The 26,335-nt window shown below is 48.6% G+C and overlaps 1 protein-coding gene across 1 annotated transcript; it reads right to left on the bottom strand.

Moving 5' to 3' along the window:
* Positions 1–3,619: 3,619 nt before the first annotated feature.
* SPP2 (secreted phosphoprotein 2) lies at positions 3,620–25,815 on the bottom strand. Its single transcript, XM_042997765.1, has 8 exons — positions 25,354–25,815; positions 25,105–25,229; positions 18,758–18,880; positions 17,466–17,573; positions 13,134–13,188; positions 12,388–12,435; positions 10,116–10,211; positions 3,620–3,656 (listed from the first exon to the last, which is right to left on the bottom strand). The coding sequence occupies exons 1-7, from the start codon at positions 25,409–25,411 to the stop codon at positions 10,126–10,128; spliced, it is 603 nt and encodes a 200-aa protein (XP_042853699.1). The 5' UTR covers positions 25,412–25,815; the 3' UTR covers positions 3,620–3,656; positions 10,116–10,125.
* Positions 25,816–26,335: the final 520 nt, after the last annotated feature.

The following is a 26,335-nucleotide window of genomic DNA, read 5'->3' as shown; positions in this document are numbered from 1 at the left end:
TGTGGTCAGAGTGGGTAGGTGCCCATTAGGGTTATTTTGAGAATTCCATGATGGAATCCATGTACAGTGTCTGGCTGGTTTGTAGTGTCCAGTAAATGATAGCTATTATGGTAGGGTGAATACTGGCCTCCCAGGATCTGTGAATGTGTTACCTCACAAGGTAACAGGGATTTTGCGGATGTGGTTAAGTTAAAGATCTTGAGATGAACATATCCTGAAATATCTGGGTGGACCCCGTGTTCCTTGTAAGAAGGATGCAGCGTGGTCACAGAAAAGGCCATGTATGATGGAAGCGAGGGTTGGAGTTTTGTCCTTTGAAGACAGAGGAGGAGCTATAAGCTAGGGAATGAGGCTGGACTGTAGACGCTGAAAAAGGCAGAGAAATGAATCCTCCCCGGAGACTCCAGAAGGAACATAGCGTTGCTAAAAATACCTTGATTTTGCCCCAGGAGACCCATTTTGAACTTCTAACCTTTAGAACTGTAAAATGATGCATTTGTGTTATTTTAAGCTACTCAGTTTGTGCTTCAGCAGCAATAAGAAAAGAATATAGTTATAAATACCAAAATCCTCCCAATATGGCTGGCTCCATGATATTGGTTCGGGATCTTTCTATAAAAGGGATTTCCTCCCAGTCAGGGAGGACCTCTCAGCCCAAGGATCCATTCAGGGTGAACCTATTAGTGAGTGACATGTTGATCGTAAAAAACTGACCATTAACTATGGTAATACAGTCAAGTTAGGATCATATTTTAGAAATGGGTAGGTACCATTTGGGATAAAAACCATTTGTTCTGCCCCAAACAGAACAAAGAGATAAAGGACAGCAGGGAGAAAGCTCAGCTCATGTGAACACTGATTCAAGATATAACAGAAAATAAATGTTTGATAATTTGCCTAATTCAGAACATGGAACAAAGGCTAAAGCAATCTACTACCAAGACAAGAGAGCATGGGAGCCAACACAGACATTGGGGCCAACCTTACACCACATCGCACACGTAAAGGCTTGGGAACACAAGGAGAGAGAGAAGCAGACTGAGCTGGCCAAGGGAAAAATCAGATCTGGGGGTCTGCCAGGGCTGACGCAGAAGACCTTGCAACATGGAGGGTGGAGAAAAGAGTGGACTCAAAAGAGGGAAGGAAGAGAGAAGTGTGGGTTTTGGACAAATATGCAGGCTCAAGGATAGCAGTTTGAGAAATCTGAGGGTCCCACACCCATGGCTTTTCTCATTGACCTCTTGCTGTTTCATGTAAATTCTACTGGCAAATCCATCAGAATGGGCAGCCTTGGATGCCTTCTCTCCCTCTGTCTATTAGCATCTCCAGGAGGACAGGTTCCTGCCCTGGGGAGTCCATTTCTTTGGCAGCGGGAGCTGGTGGGTAGAATCACAACTGTAGCAACTATGACGGTTCAAAGATATAGTAGAAACATGCTGCTTTTCTGGAGAAATGGTTCTAGCCAGGGAATGTGGGGGCGTGGAGGTTGTCACAAATTAAATCCGGGATTTGGCTTCTCAAAGTTCCCAGGGTGGGACAGAGGTTATAATCCCTCTGATGTGTCTAATTCTCTTGACCACCAATCCTCAACTGTCTGCATGTGACCCTAGTAGCCCCTGCAATTCACTACCTGATCCCAGCTAGAGATTTCATGTGCTACTTGGACCAGTGGCCATAGCTGTCACCATGGCAACTATGGCTGGGCTCCTGACCATACAAGCCTTGGGCAACAGCTAGGGCAACCGTAAGAAATCATGTAACATAGCAAGGGTTTTGGGCTACCACTCTGGACAAGTCTAACCAATCACCTCCAGAAAGACTCTGGGGGCTCTGGCTCCTACCATATTCTAGACTCCTTGTGTCCTGAGACCTTGAAGCCCACCCATCCAGCACCACTCCTGCACACTATAGCTGCGGCCCCAGCTGAAGCCCCTTTGGACTTCTCCTTATCCCACTCACACTCGTCCACAGTAGGTCCCACATACCCTCCTAAAAATCTACCACTCACATAAACAGAGCTCTTCACATAGGACAGTTGAGCAAGGTGGGAAATCCTCATTTGCCTTCCTTGGGTTGCTGAAGCACTGAAGATACCACAACCAAGGGAAGGACAAGACAGGTGTTGAGGAAAGAAAACAAAAAGAAGGAAAGAGATAGTCCAGAACACTCAGAGTGGATCAAGCTGAGCTTCATTTTAAAAGGTCGGATCTTGGCATCTGCAGTGCAGAACATTCTATAGAATGGCTCTTGCCTTGTCCCTGTCCCACTCCTCGTGAGCCACTAATACCTGACAGTCGCTGAAGAAATCAGGCCATGTATTGTGAAATGTATATATAATTAATCTTAGGATCAAAATTAAATCGCGTGCTACAGTCTGGAAAGGAAGATAACACAAAACAGAATACCCTGGGAATCTGCCCCAAACTTGAGGAAGACACTGCTGCTGAGGCAGCCCCAGAGGTGAGACCTGACCCTACAGCTTTCCTGGCACACACACCCTGGATGTGGGAAGAAGGGCATGGCGTGTGACATGTTGGTGACAAGCCAAGCCACACCGAGACATTTTGGGAGAGAAAATAAAAAAGAACATCAAATGTCGGAACTCTGGGCAATTTTTAATCCAAGCTGGGAAGGGACAAGGGAGGTAAATGTGGTCTCCCCGGAGAGGGGTGTGCGTGTCCCCGGGGGCTCGCAAGAATGCAACATCGTCATGCTTAGGCAGACTGCCAGTGATTCCCTAACAAACAACTCACCTCATTCGAGGTCGGTGCAAAGGACCGATAACGTCTTAATGTACCTCCCATCCAGGAAATGGTTCTCAGGGGCTTGTGACGTCTTCACAGAAAGCCTGGGAAACTGACGGGGTTTCAATCTCACTGGTGAGGTGCTGTGTTTGGGTTTGTAGATTCTCACCTCCTGTAATCCCCCCAGGGCACCTCACAAGGGCCTGGCTCCAGGAGAGGCCCCCCCCCCCCAACTGCAGCAATCGCTAAGTGGCTTGGGAACACGGACCTCTGTCCTTGGGTTCATTCCCGGCAATACCTGGTTTGACAGAAAGCTGGCTTTGCTGTATTGACGCCCAGGACTGAGAAGTCTGGAGAAAAAGAATCCACAGGGGCATTTGGGTGGTGGGGAGGGGACGGCCTTTGCCTTTTCATCCCTAAATCACCAGATGATTTTTTTTCAGGTCCTTTATTTTTTAAAATTAACATAAGTCACAAAAGGAAAGACACTATTAACGCCAAGCTGCCTGGGACTGTCTCTTTAAGAGTAAGGAATTTACAATCATTGCATATTAATCTAAAACACGTGTTTGACATGATTAGGCTAAGCATGGCCACTTTGTGAGTCCTCAGCTCCTAAAATCCTTAGGTAATACTAATCTCTTCATGTCATTGCTTCTTATCTAAAAACTTGACAGTTATGCCTGGTTTTATTTTTCTTAACATTTATTTATTTTTGAGAGACAGAGAGAGAGCATGAGCAGGGGAGGGGCAGAGAGAGAGGGAGACACAGAATCCGAAGCAGGCTCCAGGCTCCGAGCTGTCAGCACAGAGCCCGACACGGGGCTCAAACCCATGGACCGCGAGATCATGACCTGAACTGAAGTCAGACGCTCAACCGACTGAGCCACCCAGGTGCCCCGACGGTTATGCCTATTCAAAAAAAAAAAAAAAAAAATCGAACAGTGAAAAAAGAGGAAGAGTAAGACATTCATTAACGACTGGAACTGATCAAAAGAAAAATTACACAATTCATAAAGTATCTTTCTTCTCTGGAACTTCTATTCCTTCCAATGCATTTTGCTGTAAAAGAGAGAAGGGGGGAGGGATTAGATTCTGTAGCATGCTTTCCACATCCTTGCTATGGAGGCTCAGGGCCCAGCACTCCTGGGTGTATTCAAGGGGAATCCAAGATGGCGCTAGAGACTGGAACAACTATTCAAAATGGTCAGCGTCTCGGACAAAGAAGTGAGAGATACCTGCAGGGGGAAGGGGAGGTGGCCCCAGAAAGGAAGCTCAAGTCTCAAAAAAGAAAAGGCCGGAGGGGGCCTGAGGCAAAGCTGCAGCCAAGAAAGAGACAGGGTACAAGCGAGGCAGCCACCGGAATCAGTAAAGCAGGAGACGGGCCTCAGCTACAGTCATCCATTCATCTGTTCAATAGCATGTGTGCATCCATTAAGTATTGGGGGTTACAAAGATGAATAAAGTGTAGCCTCAATGGAAGGGAGGGAGGAAGGAAGGAAGGAGAGAGGAAGAGAGAGGAAAGAAAGGAAAGAAGGAGGGGGAAAGGAAGGAGGAAGGAGGGGGGAAAGGAAGAAAGGAAGGAGGAAAGGGAGGAAGGAAGGGGGAAGGAAGGAAGGAAGAAATCACAAACTGTAGAGAAACCAGAAGGGACTAGAATACAGTATGATAAATGTAATTCCAGGAATTCATCTGGTGCAGGAGACCCCGAGGACAAGGTGGGGGTGGGGTGCTGTAGCAGGGCATCAGGGGCCTGGGAATGGAGGTCTGAGCCAGACTGGGGGCCCATGGAAATAATCAGCCAGGTGACTCTTCTGTGCAATGTGGAGGCAGAGAGGATCGGGGGACACAGACGTGGACCACACCACGGTGCAGAGGGCCCCATTCCTTGTGTCCCACTCCACTCCTGCCCCCACCAGTGTTAACAATTCTGGCGACATGTGGAGGTGACCTTGAGGGAACAAGATGAAACCATCATGAAGACACTGTCCACACCCGGCCAGCGAAGGGACAGAGCCAGGAAACTTCAGAGGGAGACAGCAGAAAGCAGTGACTGGGTGGCGGAGGGCAGGGAGGAGGTCCGAGAGGATTCTGTTTCAGATAACCAGGAAGATGTTATTCAGATTAATCTCTTATTCAGATTCTGGATAACCAGGAAGATGAGTTGGTTACAGGAGAAAGACCAGTCCCGAAGGGAAGAACTGTGCCTTGAGCATGTGGCAGGATACACAGATGCAGGCATCTGGCACGCTGTTGGTTAAGGCACAGTCTAGAAACACTGTAGAGGTGCAGTGTGGACATGGAGGGCAGAATGCTCCCCGGACAGATAGGCATCAAAGTGCCGGGGGTTCCTGGGATCACCCAGGAAAGAGAAGACAGTGCATAGAGGAAGAGCTGAGGCCGGAATCCTGGGGAACATGAGAGATCCATGCAGAAGAGGGAGAAGTCTTGGCTGAAAGGAGAGCCAGGAAAGAGGCACTAAATGCAGCCACGAAGTCCAGTGGACACAGGGAAGGCCAAGGAGGCTGGAGGCCCCAAGAGGCGGAGAGAGAGCAGGGCGGAGCCAATGGAAAGAGGAGGCAGCAGTACAGACCCCACTTCTTTCAAGCCAAGTGGGAAGAGAACCTGAGAGAGTAAACAGGAGATGGGGAGGAGCGAGGGGTGGAAACCATTGCTCAGTAGACCCTCTGAATTCTCAGAAATTCGCCTGCTCGCTAACATTCCTTTGTAACCCCCAGATCAATACTCCTGGGGGGTTTGCATTCATTCCAGGAGATACCCAGGGAGTCTCCCAACATGTGTGCTGTTGGCCATGTAAGACGACGCTCTGCCCACTGATTGCGGCTCAGACTGTCAACAAGTGTCCTTCTCGCGGTTTATTCGGTGCCACATTTTTGGCATTTTTGGGCTTCCTGGTGGTGATTTTGCGGCCCCCACACGTGGAGCCCAAGTGCCGTCTAGCGCTGCTAAGCACGGGCTGTGACGCGCCTCGGGGAGATACGCTTGTGTCAGAGAAACGCGGTTCAGGCGCGAGTTGCAGTGCCGCTGGCCGTGAGTTCTACATGGATCAACAGTATGGTAAATAAGGTGTCTTTAAACAGAAACACCCATACGTCGAGGTCGTGCACTGACTGGTTGATGAAAGGTGACCAGAGGCTCACAGGAGCCTCACCCTGTACTTCCCACAGGAGCAATGGTTGAGTATCCACTAAATCAGTGTCGGCATCGACTCTACAGATCATAACTACGATGATAATGAGAACCGACTGTACTTGGTAGAGTGATCGTCACGTGTGTGCCATGGATGAGCGTCAGGGCAGACAGAGTACAGGTAGACACAGCCCGCACACAGCCGGGTTGCCAGCTCCCAAGCACCGGCTGGTCTTTTCCATCTCCGATGGAGTCTGGTTCCCCCAGGAGGTGGGAGATCATGAGCAGTTGTCACTCACGGGTCTCACACCCGAATATGGAAATCGCTCAGCCACTCACCGAGGGGCCCGTGTTGTAGGGTTACCCCTCCCACCTGGCTGACGACAGATAGGTATGTGTTAACACTTCCAGTCAACTAGTCTACCTTCCAGCCGGCTGCCTACCTAGCTTCACCCCACACCTGACACATGAATCTTAAATAAATAATCCTCGGGGCTTTGCCCTTTCATGACCTTTCTTAAACACGGAGGTATTGGCATGAGGTACAGTATCACAGGCGGGAAAAGAGAGACACCCAGACATCAACAGTGAAAACCCCAATCTCAACACCCCCTCTGAGAGCAAGACTCTCCGATGATTCCGCTCCCTCATCTACAAAACACAGACAATAATGGCAAAGCTTCATAGGAGTTGTTGCAAGATTTATAAAAGGCAATGCACATAAAGGGTCCAAACACAGACGCAGGCACCCTTGGGAGTTGAGTACTTGTTGGGCAAACTGAAACAATCCTGAGACTGATTCTTTCCCCCCTGCAGCTATCCCCAACAGGCCTCAGTGGCGATGGCCTCCTTTGCTGCCCTTGGACATAGAACTCCAGGGGTCCGCACAAATCAACGTGGCAACGTAAAGGAAAAGGCCCCGCTCACACTGCTGCGGTCTGGTGTGGTTTGTGACCATCTGGCCACTGCATAATTAAGGAGTGTGGACTATTTAGCTATAAAGGGTTAGACACTCAGAAAGATCCCTTCCAATGTGAGGGTTAGAGCCTGATTTGCATGGCCCCTATATTAGAGGGGGCAAATAAGACAAAAATTCCAAAGCTCTTGTCTAAATATCACCTTTCACGATCTACTCCTATGTACGAAATGATTTTCCAGCAACCTGAAAGAATCCTAGAACAGTGTTTATTGAATCACAAAAACACTTCCTCAGCCCCTACTTTGTTCCAGGAGCTGAACCAGGGTCTGAGGGCTCCAAGCTACCGGAACCAAAGCCTCTGCCTTCAAGGAGCTCCCCACTGGAAGAACGTCACTCACAGCTTGCAAATAGTTGTCCTGATTTGGGTCATGCGTGTGTATTTTCCTTCCTTCCAACCTGATTGAACCTTTATTATGGTCTAGACATTGTCCTTAACTTTATGGTAGGAGCTAAAATAATTAATAAGAATGACAAGGCCATGCATCCCCAAGGAGTTCCCGGTCCAACAGGCACAAAAACAAATACAAAACTAATAATAATAATTTCCTTTGAAGGAAGTGAGCCGAGAAGTTAAGAGAGTGGAACATTGTCTCACAGCTCGTGGTGACAGAGCAGGCTGGGAGCCAGGTCTGCTGGTTCCAGACCCTGTGCTGGCCTTCCCAGGCTCCTTTTGTGATTCCTGGAAATTCAGAGCGCAGTGGGGAAATCTAAAGGTCATGGGAGGCCAGGGACATAACTGGCACTTAACTCAAAGTCAGTGTCCAGGTGAGGACGGCCGCATTGAACCTTTCGTCTGCACGGCCTTTAATTTTTTTTTTAATGTTTATTTATTTTTGAGAGACAGACAGACAGACAGAGCGTGAGCAGGGGAGGGGCAGAGAGAGAGGGAGACACAGAACCCGAAGCAGGCTCCAGGGTCCACGCTGTCGGCACAGAGTCCAACACGGGGCTCGAACTCACAAACTGTGAGATCGTGACCTGAGCCGAAGTCGGGCGCTTCACCGACTGAGCCACCCAGCCGCCCCTCCACTGCCTTTAAAGAGACATTTGTTAAGCAATCAATTTTGTTATGGAAATCAAATCGAGAATTTGTATTGCAATACATGTATGCCCAATATAATCGTATTATTGATAGATGAAATACAGCCAGTTCATTGAGCATTGTATTTTTCCCCAAGGATGCTCTATAAAGCAAAAGGAAATGATTTAAATTTATAAAAAAAAAAAAAAAAAAGGAATATGATGAGTCCATTTCTTCGTAATGAGTAGTTTCCTGATCTCCATACGAAGCTGGTGTTTATTTTTAGGAGGCACGCGGATTAAAAAGAAAACCTCCCGTTTGCATCTTTCATCCAATACGGCCTCACTGGTAAATTTTCCTTCTATTTTAGTAAAATGTCAGTTGACTTCCTTCAAACTCCGGCGGTTAAAAATTAATTATACGAGGCTTAAGTGATTTTTTAAAAAATAACTATTTCAGGGACCTAACGTGGAAGATTCCATCACCCACTCAAAACTACTTGCTGAACGCTTGCTGCGTGCCAGGCTCCGTGCCGGGCACTTGGGTGGTAGCAAGTGAAGTTCCCTGGGCCCTGAGCCCGGGGGTCCCGTGCAACATGATGCGGCAGAGAGGGGACGGACGAGTGCGGAGGCCCCGTGATGAGGACCGTCCTAAAGGGATCAGAGGAGACCGCCCATGGGAAGACTGCACGCCCAGCTGAGACCTGACCAGTGAGGGGAGAGCAGCGAGGGGGCTGTTCCCTGCAGAGGTCACAGCAGGGCGAGCCGGGCGGATGTCAGTACTGCTGGAGCTTAGGGGTGAGGCCGACTTGGAGAAGTGGGCAGGGGCCAGATCGCCAAGGCCTTTGTGGGCCACGCTGAGGAGTTTGGACTTTATCCTGAAGGGTTACAGTGCTGTGTAAACTGAAGCCTGTGAGAGCTCAAGCTTTGTTATTAACTTGTGTTTCCGTGCAAAACTGGATGTGCAGGGAATCGATGTCTGCAGTCGCATCTGAGAATTCCTTCTAGGCGTCCACTTCCTGATATCCCCTTACTACTCGGGAGCCTTTAACAAGACTTAGCTACAAATGCCCTAGCAACTGGAAATTTATATACTCGTGAGAGTCGGTGACACTCAGGGCTGGTTTGGTGAAGCAGGGCTCAGTGTTCAGCTCCCCACAGCACTGGGGGCCAATAGGCTTTTCTTCGTTTTGGCTTAGTGCCTGTCTTTTGCACACTTCTGCTTTATCCCATAAGTGAAGTGAGCATTAGGGGGGTTACGTGGAAAGGATCAGAGACCCCTCTGTGCTTCAAGAGAAGCCTGAGGACAGCGTGCAAGGCGGACAGCATAAGATCAGGACCGGAGGCAGGAAAGCATGCCCCGGTCGGTGGTGATGGCGAGCAAGTGATCGGCCAATACCAGAGAAAACGTGCGGCCCAACTCGGTAAGACTGGACCCCTGTGGATGTTGGGAGGAGAGAAAGGGTAAAGAGTCAATGGTGCTCTAAAATTTTGAGCTTGAGAAAATTAGGCGGATGGCGATGCCCTCAATTAAGGCAGGGAGCTGACGAGGAGGTTGGGTGGGACCCGAGAGGTCCCAGGTAACCATAGCAACTGCATCCAGTGGGCCTGGATCTCGGGATAGAGCGTGGTAAGAGACGTGTGTTTGGAAGTAACTGCAGATCATTGATGAGGGCGGGCGAGTGGAAGAGACCGCGGAGCGAAATCTGCAGAAGGAAGAGACAGCGGGCTAAGAAGGTAATACAAATCGTCACCGGTATTTAAATTACCGATCGAGGAGAGGCAGGCAGATCTGATTTCACGGATCCGAGGGCTGAAGATCCAGGGTGCGAGGAGCAGAAGGCGAACGAGAGGTGAGAAGGGTAGGCCAGCAGCCGAAGGCCACGGTGGAGTCGAGAAGCTTAGCGGACGGGGTGGGGGGGACAGTTGCTGGAAGGGGGATGCGTCAAAGGAGCGGCTGCTCTGTCTGTCTGTCTGTTCGCTCTTCAACACGTGATGACACCAGTGGTGACAAATACAAGAGCCACAGGAGAAAGCTCGAGGTGCACGGGATGGAAGAGGTGACGGAGGGGCAGAGCCTGGGAGGAGACGAGGGGGTGGGAAGGCGAGGACGGGAGCCGAGCGGCAGAGCAGGACATCTGGGGGCCGCGGCGTCCGTCCAGGCGCTCACTCCAAGCGGCTTCTCTTTCTAAATACGCATGTTTTTAGCTGTGTCCCCTTACCTCGAGGCTGTTACTCAAAGCCAGCGTTTGTCCTTGTTCTGCGCCCCTTGTACGGGTACCCTCGATTCCCGGGAGGAAAGATCCTTCTCGGGCTCTCTGCAGACAGAAGGACGGATAGGCTCTGTCATTCACACCAACATCTGAGATGACATGGGCCCCGTGACAATAAGTAGTGGGAAGGGTCGTGACCGGCATAAACAAACCCACACTGCCGAGGGATGCCAAGACAGGATGGCTCCGTCTGCCCTACCCGGCGGTCCCTCCCCCTCCCCTGCGAGACATCACAGCTGAACCCATGTGTGTTTCTCTCCACGTGTGACCTGTCCCGGCCACTACTGTAAGCCTCAAAGGCAGGCACTGTCACATTTGTCTTTTAGGCCTCCGTGAGATCTGCCCAGTGCTTGTCACACACATTTGGTGAAATAAATTAAATTGTCGTCTTCAAAGAAATCTCGGAGACGGATGTTCAACCGCATCCGTGATGTTCCCAGGGCCCAACACGTTTTTAAAATTCAACTCTGGAATTATCTTCTGAGCCATATAAGAAGGCTCAGTCACATTAATTTATACGTAAAATAGTTTTGGTCCCAAATGGCATTTTCCCACTGTAGTAGCCAGCCTCCTCCAAGATGGCCTCCTGGAATTCACACTTGGGTGTTCCCCTCCTACACTGGACCAGAGTTGGTCAGTGTGACTAATAAAATACAAAGAAGTGGTGATATACAACTTCCAAAATTAGGTAACAAAAGACCGTGTCTTCTGTCTCCGGTGCTCTGCAGCTTACTCCTTCTCTTCCTGTCTCTCTCTCTGTCTCTCTGTCTCTCTCTCATCATTGTCTCTGGGGGAAGCCAGCTGTCATGTTTTGAGGACATTCAGACAGCCCGATGGAAAAGCCCACAGTGGGAGAAACTAAAGCCCTCAGTCCAAGAGCCCATGAAGAGTCAAGGCTTTTTACAACCACGTGAGTGACCTCAGAAGTGGATCCTTCAGACCCAGTCAAGCCTTCAAATGAGATCACAGCCCCAGACAATACCTTACCTGCAGCCTTGTTACAGACTGTGTCAGAACCACCAGACTAAACTGCCTCTGGGTTCCTGACCCTCAGAAATTGTGATATAACAAACATTTGTTGCTTTAAGCTGCTAAATTTGGGGGTAATTTGACACACAGCAATCTATAACTAATGTACCCAAGTTGGTTATTACTCTGATTAATCACATGTATTTTGGCTATTTCCAAAACCAAATCCAAGGACACCCATTTTCCACCACTACAGCAGCTTGAAAGAATGGGCCACAGATTCTGAAGGCAGTTCCAAAAAAGAAGTGTTCAAAAAAATGTCCTCAGCAATGGTCGCACTGTGCAAATAATTGTATGTTCTCCCAGACAACGCAGAGGGTGTCTAAAACTTTTTGTTTGAAATCAAGCCTCGTATTGTAAGCCCCGGCACTTCAAATAAATTTCAGTATGCCTAGTGAGGATCAAACACCGGGCTCAATATAATATTATTATCTGTGTTATTCATTTTAATGAAGAAATCCAAAATAAAGTGAATTTCACAGCTCTTCCAGAAAATAGCACTGGCAAAAACAGAAGCTTTAGAGTCTGACAGATCTGTATCAAGTCCTACATTGGCAATGTAGCCTTGGACAAACTCCAGAAACTCACTAAGCCTCAGTTTGCCCATCTACAAAATGGGAAGGAACACCGTGCGGCCTCCCAGGATGGTTGTGAAAGACAAAGCCGTGTCAACCAATTAGCACTTTTGCATATGCATTTTGCATATGCGATTAACACCACGAATTACCATTTATCTCATCTATAAAAGCAGGTAATACAACACCTGCCTCCCAGAGCTATTAAGAAGACTAAACGAGGAAAATGATCTGTAAAAAGAGAGGAACTATGGTCTTGTTAACTTCATCCGTGGGCCCCAAAACACCTTTGAAAGCGGATGGCAAAGAGGTGGTTCGAGAGAGTTCACGCTTTTTCAGAAAATGCCCCAAAGTGGGGCAGGAGGAAAGGTCGATGCTGACGTCCTGAGCCAGCTGTGATATTTCGATTCCTGCTAACATTTAAGTAAGTTTTCATGCCTCACGTTTTACCTTTTCAGTGATTCGCAAAGCAAGCTTGTGCAGTGCTGCTCTTTTCGTTTGCGCTTAAAATATTTTGTATTTCGGGGGTTAATCTACTGTGAAATGGTGCCAGCAGAGTCTGGCTTGATCCAAAAAGAATCTGCTGGTGCTGCGTGGAAAAAAGTAGGACCACTTACCGAGTGACCGTTCACTGCGTTCGCTTCTGGACTTGTCAGGATTGAGACCTGTAATACAGGAATGGTCATCAGGCAAGGCCCCTTTCTCCATTTCCAGAATGTTCTGTGCTTTCATTATTGACGCCCCAAATATGCCTCCTTTTAAGCGAGAAGCAGTGGAGGATCAGCAAATAGTTTTGTAGCTATCAGCACCGGGAAAAAGGCTCAGGGAGATAAAAATGGCCCCTAACCCTTTGAACCCTAACCACGGAAAGGAAGGAGGGCCCTCCCTCCCCCAACCGAGACTCTTAAAGGGATGGGTGGTTCTCATCACATGGCTTCAGGATGACAGAATTCGCCCTCGATCAATTAGATGAGCTTTAGTCCAGACCCTCCAGCCACATTGTGGCACACCTGGGTCCTGTAACTCAGCCTGTGCACCCAGGAGGAAATAAGCCTGTTCAAGTTGAGGGAGCCTCTCGAGGTGTAAACTCACACCTGCTCTGCTTGTTTGACACCTCAGATGGAATCATATATGGAAAATCTCTGCATAAATATAAAGAGATACCTAAATGAAAAGCTGTATCATTGTCCTCCACTGGTAAGAAAGGAACAAAAAAAAATGCTCATCTTCTGGAAATACTATAATTGTTCAACGGCTTGTATAGTGTTTCCAGTGTTAAATGACTCACTAACAGAGAACTACAATATAAAGTTGTTTCAAGAAAAAAAGAAAAACACATTAAAAAGAACAGATCTCAACTTACCAAATAGGTACATATTTCTCCATGTAGAGGATCCCAATATGTCCCCAAAACCCATCTAAGTCAATTTCGGCATCAGGATAGATCAGCACGTGAAAGAGGGAAAAAAAAGACATTGTAAAAAATGCAAATATTATCAGGAAGATTCTTAGGTATTACGTAATTCATTTTTAATGAAATAAGGCAATATATTGTATTAAATAACTTTATGTGGTGTCAAACATGTGTGTCCAGGAAAGCACGTGGGGAAGAGCAAATCGCATGATGTTTAAATCGCCTGAAAATCTTCCCACTGGACTCAGACGTGCTCCCAAATGTTGGGGACCAGAAATATGGCACCTTTCCTATGAACTTGCAAACAGACTGCATTTGGATCAGATGTGGGGGTTTTCTGGGTATGAAGTTCCCCTAATGTGTTCAGTTAGGGAAAGGCTTGCACAAATAGACTCCATGAAGCCACTGAATAACATACGTCCACACAAAGACTTGCGCACGAAGACTCGTAGCATCATCGTTCATAACAGCGGAAATAACCCAAGTGTTGATCGAGTATTGAATGGGTAATCGAAGGTAGTATATCCGTACAATAGAATCTTACTCAATACTAGAAAGGAACAAAGTACCAATACATCCTACAGCAGGTAGGAACCTCCAGAACATGATGCTTAGTGAGATAAGCCAGTTACAAAAGGACACATGTTGTATAAATGGCCAGAATAGGCAAATCCGTAGACCCAGAAGGCAGATGAGGGGTTGTTGGGGGCTGGGGGAACGGGGAGCACAGAAACGGCTGCTGATGGGGATGAGATCTCTTTTTGAGTTGATGCAAATGTTCTGGATTTAGATAGTGGAGGCTATATTCAGTCTATATTCATATACTGAAAGCCACCGAATTGGACACATTAAAAGAGTGAGTTGTATGCTATGTGGATTATAACTCAGTAAAGGTGTTATTAAAAGAAAAGGAAGGGGGCGCCTGCGTGGCTCAGTCAGTTAAGCATCCGACTTCGGCTCAGGTCATGATCTCACGGTCCGTGAGTTCGAGCCCCACATCGGGCTCTGTGCTGACAGCTCAGAGCCTGGAGCCTGTTTCAGATTCTGTGTCTCCCTCTCTCTGACCCGCCCCCATTCATGCTCTGTCTCTCTCTGTCTCAAAAATAAATAAACATTAAAAAAAAAAAAAAAAAGAAAAGGGAGGGGACCTGGGTGGCTCAGTCAGTTAAGTGTCCGACTTTTGATTTCAGCTCATGTCATTGTCTCTGGTTCACAGGATCAAGTAGCAAGTGCTATGAGCACAGAGCCTGTTTGGGATTCTCTCTCTTCACCCCCTCTCTCTCTCTGCTCCTTCCTGACTTGTGCATTCTCTCTCTCTCTCTCTCTCTCTCTCTCTCAAAATAAATAAATAAACTTGAAAAAAAGGCCTGGGGCACACATGACCTAAGCCAGGCCAAAGGGAGTCATGCCAAGAGGCATGTCCAGTGGAGCTAGAGAGAAATGCTCCCTCTTCCTCCTAAGTTAGAGCATGTGAATCTGGAGCAGCCTGTGGCCTTGCTGAAAGGAAAAAGCTCGTCTACAGTAGGAGAGGGAAGCAGAGAAGAGAGGGGAAGGGGGTGGGGCTTGGGGGAGAGGGGGGAGGGAAGGGAGGGAGAAGCTGGCCCAGGTGGCATTGAAGACTCCCAAATGAACGGGTCCATGAGGTGAACTCCTCCCCTTCCTTTCTGGGAACTCGATCCAGGGACTTACCCATTTTGGCTTCGGCGACTTGTAGTTCAAGTTCTATCATTTGCGACGGAACACAGTCGCCTCTCGTCCCCTGAGCTCAGAATTCCATTCTGGTTATTCTTCCTCAGTTTCTCCCTTTGGACTTTGGACCGTTTGTGGGTCTCCTGGCTGAAGCCTTAGGCAAATCTCATCCCACCTACTCCACATCAGGATTTGCCTGAAGTCAAGTTCCCCCATCAACCTACAGGCATTAGCACCGCACTCTGGACGGTGACTAAACCATTAAGTGGTTGACTGTGCACTCGTGTGCACAAAGAACCCCCCGTCCTCTCTAGATTTCTCTTTCCAAATCAACCAAAAATCATAGAAACTAAAAATCAACCAAAAATCATAGAAACTACCTATAATTCAAATATACATTTGACTAAGGACAGCAGAATGTTAGCAAATTGAGACATTTATTCCCTCATATGTCCTTACAGCTTTTATACTTCTTAAAATCACGTAAGGGAAAACTCCAAACTTCTTCTATTGACAGTTTCTCTCATCATATCCTTGCGAGATATCTTCCCTTTGATCTAAGTCCTTAGTCTTCGTATTTTGGATTTTTCAGTCTTATTCTCCATGGCTTAACCCTTTCTTCCCATTATATTCCTTTCCCCGGAAATTTTTCTATAACCTACATATGTTTTTCAAACGATCTTCATTTTCATTACTCCAGGATTTTTTTTTTTTGGTTTTATTTCTTCCATTTCCTACTTCCAACAATGATTTCTGTGTTTGATGCCTAAATTCATCCTAGTCTCGTCTCTTTTATGTTTCTTTTTCTTTTCTTAATATGAAATTTATTGTCAAATTGGTTTCCATATCTTTTGTTTCTAATATCACTGCTTATTTCACTGAAAATGGTTAGCAGCTGTTTTCTCTTTTTTTTTTTTTTTTTCTGTTTCATATATGAAATCTACTTCAGAGTTTCCAGGAATTACTTGAAATCTCCATCTGCTTTCTTTCTTCCTTCGAATTACAGAATCCTTGAATTTAAGGAGTTCTTTTTTTTTTTAATTTGCCCCTAATTCTTTATGATTTCCTAATCTTTGGAGAACATCCACCTGAGGGTTTATTTCAAAATCTTGCTTCTTTCAGGGGCTCGCCTAACTTGATGTCAGAGTCTTCTTATAAAACTCAGATTGGAAGACAAGCAGACAGTCCACTATGCTACGAAAAAGTTGCAACAGATCTGTCGGTTGTGCGATCAGAATTGACTTACCAAACCAGTGGTGGAAGAGGGATTAAATGGAGGGGGGGCAGTTACTGAATTCATTTCAACACCTTAAAGGCCACAGAATGAACTAGAATCCATTTCTCAACACTCACCGCTAACTCCCGGCTCCCGTTAGCATTCCCTGGCACCTGTCCTGTCAGCCTCCTGGTGCCCCCACCTGCTCTCAGCCATCAATAGGCCCGTCGTCATTAGGATGAGGCCAGGGATCCTAGACATGACCCTGGAGGTCCATTCTGCCTTTGTCTCCAGATCAGCCGTGTGCCTCTGTGCCCGTATTTTGCTCATTGCGGTCATTTCTCTTGCACGTCACAGTACTCCCTGATGGTCCCCTTGTGCTTGGAATCACTTTTCCTCCTCCCCTCCACACTTGTCCCCTTTGAACTGATGGACATTCTTGATGTGAACGTCAGTTCCCCAGGGAAGCTCTCCCTGCGCCCAGACGATCTTCTGTCCCCTCAGCGTGTACCCCCCAAATGCTTGCCTGGTAGTCAGGATCAACCCTGCTGCCCGGAGCCCCCCCCTTACTCATCTACAAACTCCACACGGGTCGGGACTTGCTTGTCTCGCTTCTCACTCTCTCCCCAGCTGTTCCCATATAAGCCACAAAATCCGCATGCACAAAATGCTTGTGAAACGCTGTGCTTGGTCCTCGTCGTTTCTGGATTAGCCGGGCCACGGATGTGTGAGTGTGTCAGCTCAAAAACACATCAGGCTTTATGTAAGCTTCAGTGGAGTCTGGAAAAGGAAGTCCTTCGTACTTGTCCTAACACCCAGGAAATAGATCTTGGAACCAAATCAATTTCAGCACAGTTGCGGGGCTGAGGGGCCAGCCCGCCATTCACCAAGCATCTCTCATGGACTAGACGCTGGGCCAGATCTTACTTGTCCACCAACTTACTCAACTCTCTCAGAACGGTCAGATGGCCTTTACTGCCGGCATCTGGCTGGTGAAGAGGTGGCCGATCATGGAGTTAAGTACCCTGACCTGGACCGCAGAGCTGCTAAATGGTTTTGAACTCTAGTCCAACAAAAATGCCCCTCCCCTTTCCTCCACTAAACCACAGCGTCAGTGGCCTGCACACTCAGTTCTAAAGCTCTAACGATTTACCAATTGTTGCTTTAAGCTCTCTGTTTCCAACTCTCTGGGAAACAAAGAGAGAGAAAGAGAGAGGGAGGCTGGAGAAGGAAGGGAGACTCCAGCCAAGTGAGCAAAGCTGTGTTTGCCCCTGCCTGGGGATACTCAGTGACTCTATCACATGGGTCTGCTTGTCACAGACCCACACAGAACCTATAGGGTGCTGCCCCGGGGGACACCAAGGCCCTGGTCCTACCTCTTCGCTGCTGTTAGACTCAGAACTGGACGACCAGTGGCAGCGAACCCACACGTCCCGCACCTGCTCGGCAGACATCTGCACCGTGCTTCTGCAAACAACTGCCGGCTGGAAAAGAAAACAGTGAGCTCCGTGGCCAGCGGCTCCTAGAAAGGGTTAGGACCCATCTCAGAGATCAGGTGATAGAGTAACGCCTGACAGAATGATGCAGACGGAAAGGGGAAATTCACAGAGGCACCTCATGTTCCCAAAATGAAAATCTCCCAGCAGCGAAGCAGACACAACTGAAATACCTGAAGATGTGTTGTCAGGCATGTGGGTATCACGTGTTCCCCTCCCCGTGAGCCCTGAGTGAGCTGCCCCGAAGTTTCCCAATGGAACAAAAGGAAGCAGGAAGAACCCAAGGCCTGTGTTCTCCTCTCCTTTGGCCTCAAGAGTCTGTTAGGAGCGGACGCTGTGACACTTGGGTTTGAGTCCTTCTCCCAACAGTCACAGAGAAAAGTGTCATGAAACAGGTGGCGAAACAAAGGATACCCTTTTCAGAATTTACATCATTGCCAAGCGACCCTGTCATAAAGTAACAAACTCATAAAGTAACAAACTCATAAAGTAACAAACTGATAAAGTAACAAACTGATAAAGTAACAAACTCATAAAGTAACGAACTCATAAAGTAACAAACTCATAAGCTCACAAAACCCTGAGAACTCCTACGTCTTTAGGCAAACACCTTGGACAGCAAGAGTTGGCCCGGTGGTGGTGGCCTGCTCGTCCCAGACACCTGCCCGTGGGTGGGAACAAGTGTTGGGCCACGTTCTGGCCACCGGGGATGCAAAACGGAACACACCGTGGTTCAGTAGAACCAGAGCCAGGTGACATACTGCACAACAGCCTACTGCAAAATAGTGTGAGTCACACCAAGGACACAGTTTTTAGATCAGTTTAAAATGGACCTCGAAACACCTCTGGAATTTGCCTTTGGGATTGGCCTCTTTGAGTTCAGTTTGCCTGGAACCATCATCACACCCGGTTCAAAGAGCAGGAAACTGAGGCAGCGGGGGTTAAACAATTTGCCAGGATCACTCAACACCACGGAGTCCAGAGCTCAAGCCCTCAGCCACTGAGGGGCACTGCGCCCCTGCGCAGGGAGCACAGCACGGACACAGTCAGTGCCTCCCAGTGTGGCCGGATGCCAGAGCGTCCGTGTGACGGGGCACAGCTCCAGGTCACAGAAGAAGCAAGGCGCTTCTGCAGGTTAATTTCTGGGATACGGCGTTTCCCGCTGCACTTACCATGTAGTAGCCCCTTTGGAAGTCACAGGTAGAAGGGTCTTCTCCAGATTCTCTCCTGCATGTTGTCTCCCGAATGCCAAACTCTAGGTCCATGCTCAAGCTATCCTGGTCCAGGACATAGACCTTCACAAAAACAAAGCATCAGTTTGCCATGGGTGAGCTACTGGGGTTTGCAATGCTCCAAATGTTTCTCCCTGCACAGTAAGAAAAAGTTACAGAGTCCTCCATGGTGAGAGCTTTCTGGACTCACAACCTCCCAGTTCCCGGTCCTCAGTCTGAGACAAGAAGAAACGTTTTTCCAAAGGCACATAATACTTCATTTAAAAAAACGGAGCCAGAACTTGGGCGTTCTTGGCGGGAACTCCAAGGTCGACGTTGCTTACGACGACTTACCTTTATAACTGACCCTCATGGCAGATTCCGTTTTTCCCAACTTGCCTACTTGCTCAAATTTATTTATAACCCCAGAACCGAGGTTCAGGGTCCCTTTGCAGTCATCCACACGCGTGCGCTGAGGATTTGAGTTGTCCTGCGCCCATGTTCCCAGCGGAGATCAGACAAGGCAGCGCTCTGCCTTCTTGTTTCTGCTGTCGTGCTGTAGACAAACGCCCCTTTCCTGCTCTTTTTTGGACCATGTTTTTCTCATTTTTGTGTTTTTTTTTCCCTTGGTGATTTTGCTGTTTAAAATGGCCCCCCAAGTGTAGCCTTACAGTGCTGTCCGAGGCTCCCAAACACAGAAAGCCTGGATGTGCCATATGGAGAAAACACACGTGTCAGACAAGGAGCAGTGGGTCAGTAGGTACTAATTTAGTGTGCGTGGTGACTGCATAGAACACAACCCCTGCAAATAGCGAGAATCAACTGGGTGTATTTTTAAGGGACATTTTCCTAAAAGAACGCCCCATGACTTCTTAACAATCCCCGAAATCAGAAATTAAGGGGTAAGTTCAACCCTTCTGCACAGTATTGTCTAGTCCTGCTTCCTGTTTGATCACTTCTGACCCATAAATGAGGTTGCACAATTGTCTACTCCTTTCCACCAAGGGTGAGAGAGTGGGGGAAACTTCCAAACTCCCTGATGAATCTGCAATGTTCTGATGACACAGAAGTCCCGTGACTTAATGACTGCCCACTGTGTGCCCAGCGCCAAAGGCAGAGCAGGGAAGATTCCATGCAGCTTGGATTCCAATTGGAGTGCCACACAGTAAACACGTTAAAGGAAACTAAGCAAGGTCGTTCTAGACGGTTACGGTGTTATGAGGGAAAAAACAACATGGTGGTGGGGATGGAGAGGAGGAAATACTGGAGACAACGTGCGAGAGAAATCCTCCCAAGGAAGAAATATTTCCCACTGAGGCTCATAGAATGGGAAAGAGCCTGTCGTGTGGGGAAAAAGCAGGGCCAATGTCCTGGGGCAGAACAAGTCCAGAGGTTGTGGCCGAAGCAAAATGAACAAGAGAAGAACTCTACACGATGATGTGTGCAAGATGGGGTGTGTCCGGTAATTGATGGCCCTGTCGCCCATGGGACGGTGTGTAGATTTCATTCTCATTGCAATGGAAAGTTCGCAGAAGGATTTAAGAGCTAAGATGTGAGTCACGACGACCACTACAAAGAGAACCCAAGGTGGGGGGGCGGGAACAAGATGGCAGCGGGGAGGCTGGACGGGAGCTGCCACAGCCCAGTACCCGACCACACACCCAGGCTCCAAAACTCAAGTCCCTTTCAGTCCTTGAGCGACCTTATGGCAAATCAGAGTCAACAACACGTTCAACCGACTTCCCAGTGAGGAGACGGTGGGGAGAAGTCTCTCTGAGAACACAGACCATTCACACGTAGGAAAGAACAGGAACACGTAGAACATTTTGTTTGGAAATAAGCAGCAAACCCCAAGCCCGGGATGGGGCGCCTTCGTGCCTCCTTTTTTTTTTTTCTTTTTAATTTTTTAAAAATGTTTATTTATTTTTAAGAGAGAGAGAAAGAAGAGAGCGAGGCGGGGAGGGGCAGAGAGAGAGGGAGACACAGAATCCGAAGCAGGCTCCAGGCTCCGAGCTGTCCGCACAGAGCCCGACGCAGGGCTCGAACTCACGGGCCGCGAGATCGTGACCTGAGCCGACGTCAGATGCTTAACCCACTGAGCCACCCAGGCGTCCTTTCATGTCCCTTTTAACACTGGGTGAGGCGTGCTCATAGAAGTAGAGTTTTCTGGAAAGAAGTAAGACTAAAAATCCAGCCTCCACAATATTTACTACCTCATTTACTCGTAATTTTAAAATATTGGCTAATAAATCGGAGTCTCATAAACAGAGAGAGCTCTCTTCTGCTGGACACCATTGGTGGGACCCTCTCACCGATCACACTTCAGCAGTTTCCCTGAAAGCGACCCAGCGAAAGCCAGCTGGAGACACAAAGGCTAGGTTGAAAAGACAAAAATGTGGGAATTTTGGAGTACAGATGATTTTATTGAACTCTGAGATAAGTTTGCAACCATTTTTTTTTTTTTTTTGCATCTTTAAGCACCTTTAAGCACTCTGTTCAGAATAAGGAGGAAAGCCTAATGGTTTTGCCTTTTCACGTAAACTCAGTTTCAACCATCGAATTTCCTCTCTGTGTTGTTTGAAAAAGGTGGGACGACCTAAATGCCCCACAGTAAGGAATCAACTAGAGGAAATCCAAAATCCAGCATCTTTGCTGAAATAAATTGTAGTACTTCACGACTGACATTACACTATGCTACTGTGTGTCGTAAAAAAACAAACAAAACATATTTTATTCCAATATATGAAAAAGATCCAAAAAGGCATTCTCCCACATGTTCATAGTGGTGGTCTCAGAGGAATGGACAATAGATAGTAGTTTTGGTGTTTTCTTTCTTGTTGTATTTTCTGACTTTGTATAATGAGAATATTTTGGGTTTTTTTATTCCAAACAGAAACAAAAATATACAAATGCATAACAATTCTTTTTGGTGATTATAATGGTTCATTTATGTGTCAACTTGACTGGGCCACAATACCCAGAGTTTTGGTCAAATGGATACTTGGATATTTCCGTGAAAGTGTGTTTTGGATGCAATTAACATGTAAATTGGTGAATTTGTGGGGGGCGCCTGGGTGGTTCAGTCGGTTAAGCATCCGACTTCGGCTCAGGTCATGATCTCACAGTTTGTGGGTTCAAGCCTCGCGTTGGGTTCTGTGCGGACAGCCTGGAGCCCGGAGCCTGCATCGGATTCTGTGTCTCCCTCTCTCTCTGCCCCTCCCCTTCTCTTTCTGTCTCTCTCTCTCTTCCTCAAATGTAAATAAACATTTAAAAAGTAAAAAAAAAAAGTAAATTGGTGAATTTGAGTAAAGCTGATCACCCTCCTTAATGTGGGTGGGCCTCACCCAATCAGTTGAAGGCCTAGATGGAACAAAATTGCCTTTTTCTTGAGCAGGAAGGAAATCTGCCAGCATCCTGCCTTCCGACATGAACTACAACGTCCGCCTGCCAGCCCCCCACCCCCGCCTCTACAGAGTTCGGATCTCTCAAACCTCCATCCACATAGTGTAAGCCAATTATTTAAAGTAAATCTCACTCACTCTCCCTCTCTCTCTCTCCTCCCACATTTCTTTCTCTCTCTCTCCACACACACACACACACACTCACACTATGGATTCTGCTCTGGAGAAGCCTAACACGGTGATCATTTAGGTTTTTCCAACTAATCCTTACAATTGGACAAAAAGTAAAGATCAGTTACACCTAAGAATAATTTAGAAAGCAAAACAGTGACAAAAAAAAAAAGAAAAGAAAAGAAGATGAATGGTAAAAACGGACAGAGAGGGGCACCGACATCAAAGGATCCCAAACCTTCCGTGGCTTTGCTTATGGCTGTCCCAGAACCCAGCCACCCCCATCCTCCCCACACCCACCCCAGGCTCAGCTGCCCTCCATCACCACCTGCTGCCTAGGATCGCTGGCCCAGCCTCCTCCCTGGCACCCCACTCCACTTGGTGGCTGGAGAGACCTTCCCAAGTGCAAAGAGCTGCCTGCACGTGTGTGCATGTTCCACTGTCCTTAAAACAGGCTTCAAGCTTCTCAAAGTCATGTTCCGGGAACGTCCCCAATCCGGTCCACCTCTCCGACCTCTCTCTCAAGGCCTTTGGTCCTCCAAGTTCCCCCACGGTCTCCCCACGGATGGAGGTTCTTGTCACCAACTGAGTCTTCGCTCAAATATGATGGCGGAGGCTTCCACCCCATCTGACGCTGCCCCAGCCCCAGCTCGCCCACCCCTCCCTCTGCCTGTTCTGTTTCCGCCCCACCCCCCCTGCAGTGCTCCCCACCCTCCAAAATGACCTTCATTTGTTTATGTCGTTGTCCAACCCAACCTCCTTTCCTACCCTCTGCTCCGTCCCCGATGGGACCTGAATTCTGTTCTTTTCCCCAGGACAAGGCCCGTGTCCACTGTCCTCCCCGGCCCGTGCCCCTGACAGAAGCATCTGAGCAGGTCCCATGGCCACGTCGGAGGTCACTGTCTTCTCCTCTCCCGTCTTTTTTAAACGTGGGCTCAAGTCACGTAGAATCAATTGCCTGGGTTGGGGCGCCTCGTCCTAGCCCATCGCCACAGGCCAGATTTCCATGGTGTCGGGACCCATCCGTAAGAGGGTCCGTCCCGAGCCCTTGCTCACGTGACAAACCACTAACTTTCTTCTGTGGTATCAGCGGGTTACAGGTAAATTTAAAGCTTATGTCTGTAAGCACCGAGCCCCTGACACCACAAGTAGATTTCATTAAATGCGGAAAATGGAAACCAAGGCAGCCGTTGTGCAAGAGGGGAGTCCTTTATTCTGATCCTTACTCTTCCAGAAGGAATTCACCTTTCAGCTTGGGCGCTGACCTATCTCCCAGTGTCCCCGAACCACGATGTCGGGGCCAAGTGACCCCGCCCTCTGGGCCCTGACAGCCTGCTCCTAGGCTGGGCCCCTAGCTGACACACAGCCCATCATCTTCATGACTTAGGGCCCAACTAGAAAACGTAACTGAGACAATTCAGTTAATTTCCTGGGAATCCGGACGTGAGAAACTGAGCCAGTTTCTGGACAAAAGTCAAGAAGGATGTGCTGTATTTGGAAACCAGGGCTAGGAAAGCCACGAGCTGTGTGCCCTCCATGGCAGGAGAGGGAGCAAGCTAAGCATGAGCCAGGGTGATGCCCAGTCCTGGTGGGAGAGGCGAGCGGCAGGCAGAGGGAAAGCAAGGCCCTTCTGCCCCTGTGGGGGCATAGCTGCCGCCTGGACCCCCGGTTGCATCCCCACCCCGATGCCCTGTGGCCTGGCTGCACGGAGCTCTCGGTCTTGCGACCTGCCACTTTACAGACCCTCCCCCACCTCCCACCTTAGCACCCGCTAGCCTGGGGGCACTTCTGTTCCAACCGGGCCCAGGGCCCAGGACCATAAAAGTAGGTCATGAAGTCCCCTGGGGATGGGGGAGGGGAAGGGGACTTGCTGTCCGGGCTTTGAAGCCTCTTTCTGTGTTTCTTTCTTGGCCGATCACAGACTGAGTCATCGGAAGCCCAAGAAAGTTCATGTTTTCCCCATTTCCCGAAGCTAACAGGAAACAGACCATTACCAAATTGACAAAGGAAGGTGGGATTTCTTTGGCTTAAAAGCCAGAATTTATTTCCTCTGAGGGCGAGGAGGGGGACCTCCGAAATCGAAAATAAACCTCATTTCTAATAAAGGAGCAGTTCCTCATAGAGAACTGCTCAAGAGGAACCGGGCGGGGGTGGGGGGGGGGGGACCGTGGACTCAGAAGCAGGATACACAAACGGCAACATCTGGAAAGAGGAAGCCAGGCCAGAGGAGGGAGGGACAGAAGAATCTGGCATCCGAAGTGGCTTTGAGGGTCTTATGACAAGAACGGTAATTAAATGCTTTCTCATCTAAATAAACAAATAAATAAATAAATAAATTTTTTTTAAAAAAGTCTGAAAAGAGGACTAGCTGTTATCTTTCTAAACTGGAAAAAGTTTTAAAGGGCACCCAATAGACGAAAGGAAAAAAAAAAAAAAAAGAACACAAAGCGGCAGAAAGAGGAATCAAGAAGATGGAATGTGTACTTACCCTTTTTCGTTTTAATTTTTTTTTTATGCTTATTTATTTTTGAGAGAGAGACGCAGAGCGCAAGCGGGGGGAGGGGCGGAGAGAGAGGGAGACACAGACTCGGAAGCATCTCCAGGCTCGAGCCGTCAGCACAGAGCCCGACGCGGGGCTCGAACTCACGGACCGCGAGATCATGACCTGAGCCGAAGTCGGACGCCTAACCGACTGAGCCACCCAGGCGCCCCCCCACCACCCCCCCCTGCACTTACTCTTTTAATTGAGCCCCTGAAGGCTCGAAACAGATACGGACTCAAGGACTGGGCGTTGACTTTGGCCACGGACGCGCTGAGGGCTTCCCGCAAGGAGGACGGGTCGTAGTCATACACCGGGAAACCTGGACGTGAGTGGACACGGGGGACACAGTGAGACAAGAACCCCAACCCCCCCCCGCCCCCGCCCCGGGCCAGGACGGCACCTGCAGCATTAAGGGCAGGGGGTCGTGGCGCTGAGTTGCTTACCTGCACAAGACAGGAAGTTCATTCCGAGAACCAGAAGAATCAGTATCTTCGTCACCATCTTCTCCGTTCGGGGAAGAGTAGTTTTAATTCAGAGGCAGCGAGATCGTTTCTCGGCGTTGGACGAAGCGGCTCCTGATCACGTGTGACCTGGCCTGCTCTCTCGGCCTGCCTGCTGCTCCCCTGCCTCTCTGGCCTGCCTGCTGCGGCTTCGACAGAAACCATTGATCCTGGGGTCAATATTTACTGCTGGCTTTTCCTCTGGAAACGTGCCAGGTTGAGGCTACTTTTGAAGTGTTGCCCTCAGTGGGGGACTTTAGCCCACGGCCAAAGACGTCGGGAGGTCCGGGGCCCCCGCGTGTGCTGTTTGTTTTTCCCTGTCTTAATTTCATCCACATGTGCTGCTTCGGTCTCCTCCTTTCGGTTGCATGTGTAGAAGGAGGGGGGTGTGATCGTATTCTCGGCAAAACCATGCATTTTAAATTTTATTTTTTTAACGTTTATTTATTTTTGAGACAGAGAGAGACAGAGCATGAGCAGGGGAGGGTCAGAGAGAGGGACACATAGAATCTGAAGCAGGCTCCAGGCTCTGAGCGGTCAGCACGGAGCCCGACGCAGGGCTGGAACCCACAGACCGCGAGATCATGACCTGAGCCGAAGTCGGACGCTTAACCGACTGAGCCACCCAGGCGCCCCAAAACCGTGCATTTGCAACGGTCGTCCCTTTGGTTCCCCCTCCTGTTCCTAAAGATCTTGCGGTTGATGGCATACGGAAATGGTGTGGCTACCGCAAGGCGTTTTTGGAAATGATGGCGGTAAAGGAGATAATTTGATATATAGGAGCTAAGTGTGTCAGGCAGGTACACGTGCAGCAGGAAGCTTCCTGGCGACCAGGCTCCTCTGCTAATGGACCTTTGTGCACATCACCTAGACCAAAAGGTGTGCGCGTGCTGATGATTTTCACGTGGTGTAAGAGCCCAACGTC

This window comes from Panthera tigris, chromosome C1, assembly GCF_018350195.1.
Source record: "Panthera tigris isolate Pti1 chromosome C1, P.tigris_Pti1_mat1.1, whole genome shotgun sequence".
Taxonomy (NCBI): domain Eukaryota; kingdom Metazoa; phylum Chordata; class Mammalia; order Carnivora; family Felidae; genus Panthera; species Panthera tigris.
Note: the sequence above shows the minus strand (reverse complement) of the source record. Positions and strands in the feature narration are given on the sequence as shown.

Bases quoted from the DNA above. Each gene is read 5' to 3' on its own strand.
- SPP2 (XM_042997765.1), bottom strand. From the start codon at position 25,411: ATGGTGACGAAGATACTGATTCTTCTGGTTCTCGGAATGAACTTCCTG. The intron at 25,230-25,353 runs GTAAGCAACTCA...ACTCACGTCCAG, and splicing joins GAACTTCCTGTCTTGTGCAG to GTTTCCCGGTGTATGACTAC. The intron at 17,574-18,757 runs GTAAGTGCAGCG...TTTCTTTTCCAG, and splicing joins TCCAAAGGGGCTACTACATG to CCGGCAGTTGTTTGCAGAAG.